Source organism: Dreissena polymorpha, chromosome 9 (genome assembly GCF_020536995.1).
Source record: "Dreissena polymorpha isolate Duluth1 chromosome 9, UMN_Dpol_1.0, whole genome shotgun sequence".
Taxonomy (NCBI): domain Eukaryota; kingdom Metazoa; phylum Mollusca; class Bivalvia; order Myida; family Dreissenidae; genus Dreissena; species Dreissena polymorpha.
Window position 1 is genome coordinate 55,472,879 of NC_068363.1, and position 6,000 is coordinate 55,478,878.

The window sequence follows — 6,000 nt, forward strand, 5'->3', positions numbered from 1 at the left end:
CGAAATTGAAGAAGGCAAGTGTATTTCTAAAAACGGACCAGGCCAATAAATCACATGCATGATCGAACTCAATTAGTAGACGTAAGCAAGGTATCTCATAGTGCATAATGTAATAAATAATTTTTTCTCTTTCATGAACCACGTCTGGTCGTTATGAATTAACGTATCCACAAATAATTCAAATCTGTTCTTTCTTACCCCAGAGGCAATTTTATAAATATTAATCGAAATAGAAATATCGCGCCAAAACCGTATAAAAAGCTTAAATTTGTAACCATTTGGAATACAGAGTACGATACCTTGAGTTTGTGTTATAGATAACTATCCACAAAGAAAACCTTTATTTAAGGATTTTACAACAAAAGTACCAATTCTTTTACAAAACGTTTTTATAAAAATCTGCATGGAAACCAGAACAGCTTGGACTTTTATTGTATGGATTTGTTTATCTCTATAAGCTTACAAAACAGTTATACCTTCGATTGAAATGGCTTCGCTCTAATTCAACTAAAAATGTTTCTAAATATAAACAACAACTTATAAAAAAAATGGGGATACATAACATATATAATCGTAATTATCAAAACATAAATTGAAAACGTTACAAAAGGATTACCCGACTGGATCCAAATGGAGACATAAAAAGTGCGCACTTAAAAGGTGTTAGAAGTGTAAGTTATTTACGTTGTGATTCATACAAAGCATACCTTAACTTTTATGAGGCAAGTGTGACAGTTTATAAAACGATGCATTACACAGTTGTACGCTGTTAAGTGGTATTTTAGCGACAATTCGTGTCAGTTCTCCATAAAAGCATTACTAAAATGTATAAAGAAGAAGACTTTAAATTAAGAGTTAAGTACATAGTATCTGTTCCAGCAGTTAGATTTGACAATATTATTTGAATACTTATGCAATTAATAATACCATCAATGTGGTGTTTCTTAACGTTTGCGATTGACACGTTCCATACATAATACACGAGCTTTATTCTAATTTGACTATAATTGTAGGGGATTCAATAAAAAGCAGTTTAAACCAGCTTAATTATTGATAAGTTATAGTATTGACGATAATGTTGTTACACTAGCTCTTAAAGGGCACAGTTATGAACTAAACGTTTGGTATATTTATGTTTAGCTTTTTATAAAATAATGGAACGCGTTAAATAAACACGTTAAAAATCGGAGATAACTTAGAGCGTTTGCTAAACTATATCAGGTCAGGTTTTTGGGACAAACGGAATACAAAACGTGTAAAAGTTTTGCTTTAAAAAAATACACTTAACGTGAGTAATAACCGGCATGAGCATGAGAGTAAACCTTTTTTTATATAATGCTTTCCTTGATTTGGGGAAAGGAGCCAATAACCAAATAGTGAGACATAAACCAAATACATTAGTCAGGGCACACACGTACCTAACAAACGCGCAAACACGAACAAAACTGGAGATACCGCTTTGGAATGATCTAAAGCAAAATATCTAAAGCAAAAGAAATCGAGGAGCTCAAACCGGTTTAAAAGAGCTCCACACATATAAATGGGCCAATAATTATTAATTTTACATAAAAAGTGTAAATAAAAAGCACACATCAAATTAAATAGCATAAAAGAGAATACAGACCAGAGCGCCAGAACCGTAATTTTGTGAGACTAGATTAAACGAAATATCAAATATACATTTTTTATTAAAAATCTTATCATATTCTTAGCATTTAACACATTTCACATTCAGATAATCGCAGTGCAATGCAGGAAGAAACCGCACTCAGGTTGTTAAAGTTTAAATTACTGGTTTGCGTATTCCTATTTTTTATCTTAAGCAACATATAAACGTAGCAATATAACCAATGAAGTGCAATTGTTTCGAATAAATAAAATATTAATAGCCAGTTAAAATAAAAAAATTATTTTATAAAACAAAATTGAAATTCACACTCTTTAAAGTTTTTCAATCGAAAATATCCGCCCCATTTGATCAGCATGCATTAATAAGAGTAACATTTATTAAGTTATAACCCTCGGCTTAAAATTCCATGTCGTCATCAAGTAAACAGACACAATTAATTCGTGTTGAAATGTATAATCGTATGCTTGTGCATGCCGCAAACGATTTTAATAATTTACATCAAATTATAATACAGACAAAATGTTATACATAGGTCTATTGCTAATAGGTCAAAGGTATGTGAATGTCAGAATTCGATGTCAATGGTAGAGTATATGCTAATTAATTATTTGATGCTTCTCTGTTTAAATTGCAATTCCATATTGGTCCTTAAATGCCGTTTATATTGTACATAAACACATGGTTTTGTTTAAAAGCAGAATGTAGGGTTTCAGAACCTTCAGTGGTAGTTCTAGTTCATGCCATTTAAATGACACTTTTTATTAACCTTTAATTTGACGACAGTGTTACATGTATTGATTGTTTCTGTTTTGATAAACTGAAAAAAAACACAATAATATGAACATAAACCGTATATTACCAGTTAGGAATTACATTTACTGTGTACCATAAACGATGAAGAATAAATAAGGTTATCCTCAATAAACAATTGACAATTATTAATCGTATGTGTAAAATGTTTTGCATACAATGCAGTCATCAAACAGTATTTTTTTGTTTTTATCAGCCATAAAATGCATTCTTGTTTGGCTTATTTGTCTAAGATTGGGTTTCACCTAGATTTCCTGCGTTAATAATATGCTAAGGTATTGGTTACTGCCAATAATTGCAAACATTTTCATGTTGATGAAAATCAACCATCAACAACGAGTTTATGCATTACAAAAACTGTTGCAGATTAACATGTACATATTTGTTAAAATGAGCAGTTAAGCTAACGTTAAAAAATTGTAAGATAAATATATAGTTGTACTTAACATATGTATGAACGTTTCTTTGCTTTTATCAGAATGACATACTTACATAAACAAATTACTATTTTGTTTAGCCCACACAAACGACACTGTGAACGAAATGTGCAATTTAATTGATGGGGAAAAGGTTTCTGGGTAAAGGTATTATCTACCTTGTGCTTGATTTGTATGGTTTATCGCAAAATTGAGATTATCTTGATTATGGATGTTTCTGCTACTTTTCAAATACATTTTCCAACATAATTGTGTTCGCCGCCCTGAAGTACGACGATCTATACGGTAAGAACATTTTTTTAGTTTGCTCCTAAAAGGATTAGTTATTTCTTTATTGTACAATAGTGTCGAATAATCAACGTTGTTACAATTGTATTGAGTTTTCGTGGCTAAAAAAACTTGTTTCAAAATGTACTTAAGTCCAAACAGTAAGATTGGTACCATCAATAATTAAAGGCAAGATCAGAAGAAACGGAATGAACTCGTAAAACGGCAATAACTAAAGTGCAAATAGTCTTAACTGGCTAACGTTGTATTATCAATCTTTTTCATTCGTTTTTGTTTAGGTATATACAACTGCGCAGCTCGGTCAAAATTGAATCAACAATAAAAGTTTCTGTCACAACAAAATCCCCAGGGTTGATCTTTGATGGATATGGTACTTAAATGTTTAACAACCATCAAAATAATCAATTAATGTAAATTCAATATCAAAATGATAAATTACAACGCATTGCTTCCAGTTACAAAATATAACAGTATATTTTCCACAAATAATATTTTGGTTATGGAAGTAATAACCCTAATACCTTGCTGCTTGCAATACAATTTTGCCTTTAATTTGTTGAAAGACAAATGGGGCAGTAACTTAATTATGAATTTTTAAACATGATTTATTGTCCATGATATACACGATGCTATGAGTGTACAAAATATATCAAAGTTGTGTCAAGATAAGATATAAACAATGTTGTATCAGATCTACACACTCAAATGTTGCCATTTTATGATCAGCAGGTACATTTTGAGTTAACTCTACTTAGAAGTTGTTCATCTTAAAAATACCCAATACCGACTGTGCAGCCAAAATGCAAAATACTCACTTAACATAAAGCTTTAAGACAAAAGAATTTTTGAAATACGACTCATCAATTTACACGGGAGTGATGAATGAGAATTAATGATCCGAGAGTCAAGCGGCTTTAAGGTCAATCTCGGTATTTTAGTTCAAAATAAGGCAAAAACTCGGGGTACATGGTCTAATATGGCATCCATAATACTCAAAATGTTATGATTACACACATTGTATATGAGAGTTTGGTTTATATTGAATAACTAAATTAAAATTCAAATACATTTGTGGACGGCGGACACGGTCAACACGTTACATTAAAAAATACACTACAAACAAGTTTGGAAAAAAATGCAAACAAACTTTTCATCACATTAACGCATCCAATCTGAATATTTTTTAACAGACTGAACATGTATTGATTTTGAGAAAGCCTAATTAAACAAGTTTATTACAAACAAAATACCCAACACCAACTGCTACAGAACGTAGTTAACATTTTGCTAAAAGAAAAACATAATTCAAACTGAGGGTGTGGGCAAGACCCTTTTCGACAATCTCTTCGAAAATAAAGCCATTGTTACTTGCAATTTAGATCCGGTTGTCATGATCTCGCGATTGAAACCGGTCGGTATAATTATATTCATTTTGACGAGAGAAGTACAGAGTTTGTTAGTCGGCGCATAGAAACATTATTTTACAATTGTATAACCCTTTTCAAAAGTTGAAGATCGAGACATATTAAGCTTAAATATGTTGTAAACCAAAACGTAATTAAATTTAATTTTAAATTTTGATGGCGAGTCAAAATTAATCGTATATTTAAACTTGAGCATGCTTTATACGTTTTGTTTTGGCTTCGCGTAGTGAAGAAGGTTGTAGACTGCCTACATGATAATTGTTAACACAGTTGAAACTTGCAAAAAATGTTGCTTTTCTGAAATACGTTATATCTGAAGTATTGTGATTGCGTAATTTTCTTGAGAGTGTGTTGTTTTTAGTGGGGGAGGGGTCTACACTGTTGGTCTTGTTTATGTTCTGACAAATGATATTGTGTTAAATAATTACAAAAAACCTAAAGCAACTGCCTTCACAGTTGATTCACAAGCACCACATGCATCCAGTGTTCGCGTGACTACATTGGACCTTTTGCATGGGCATTTTAGTGCCCAGTGTTATTAGCGGTGTATTAACAAACAAATAAATGTAACAACTTCAAAGTTCTTTTTTTTCAAATTCAAGTCAAGACTTAATTTGATCATCCATTTTGATTGAAAGCGGCAGCGGGGCAGCATCAATAAATTGAAAAGATAATTAGTACACATATAAATATAACCGTACCTTCAAGTACTTCCAGTCTACGTAAAGCCGCGTAAAATCCATCAGTAGCCATATCAATCAACGCCGAATAATACATTTGTGCCTTCTTGCTTTTATGACTCCAATAACATGAATTTGTCGAAAAGCGATTTCGAACAAAACAACTTCGCTTCAGAAATCCCGTTAGCATAAAATCTCTACAAACTCGTTTTATTTCTTGCTGCGCGTCACCAACCCAGCCGCTATATCGCTCTTCAATTTAATCTGACGTTCCCATACTTTGTCTTTAAATATTCTTTATTCTTCAATGCACATGAATCCAAACAATTTAAACATGTATTTTTCTGGCATTAAATTTACGTTGTTTAAACATACAGTCTAATGTTTTGCGGTAACATAAGTTATGTACTTTAATATATCGATAGCACGCGAGCGATAAACATTTGAGTAATGGGTGAATCCGTGGTTTGGTCGATATCTAAATGGTACGCGGTTCGAACTGAGATAGTTATTCCCGCTGTTTAATCACAATCAAAGCGCTGATATCGTACACAGACCGATAGGCGTTCAAATAAAGAAACCGAAAATGAAGTATTAGTGCACTTTTTTAGAGTTATATTGACTGTCAGAATAGTCTAGTAGGAACGGAGGTCCAAGGTTCATGATTGGAACCTTTCTTTAAATATGCTGATGATGTTCTACATTGTCTTGGGAAATATAAAATTATTGTT

General features: G+C 31.9%; 1 protein-coding gene across 1 annotated transcript in view; it reads right to left on the reverse strand.

The window, feature by feature from the left end:
* LOC127846060 (uncharacterized) overlaps positions 1-5,694 on the reverse strand; it is a 45,666-nt gene extending 39,972 nt beyond the window's left edge. The window contains exon 1 of the mRNA XM_052377237.1: positions 5,291-5,694. Within this exon, the coding sequence (XP_052233197.1) occupies positions 5,291-5,459 (169 nt within the window). The 5' untranslated portion in view covers positions 5,460-5,694. The remainder of the gene's footprint in view (positions 1-5,290) is intronic.
* Between the last annotated feature and the right edge of the window lie 306 nt (positions 5,695-6,000).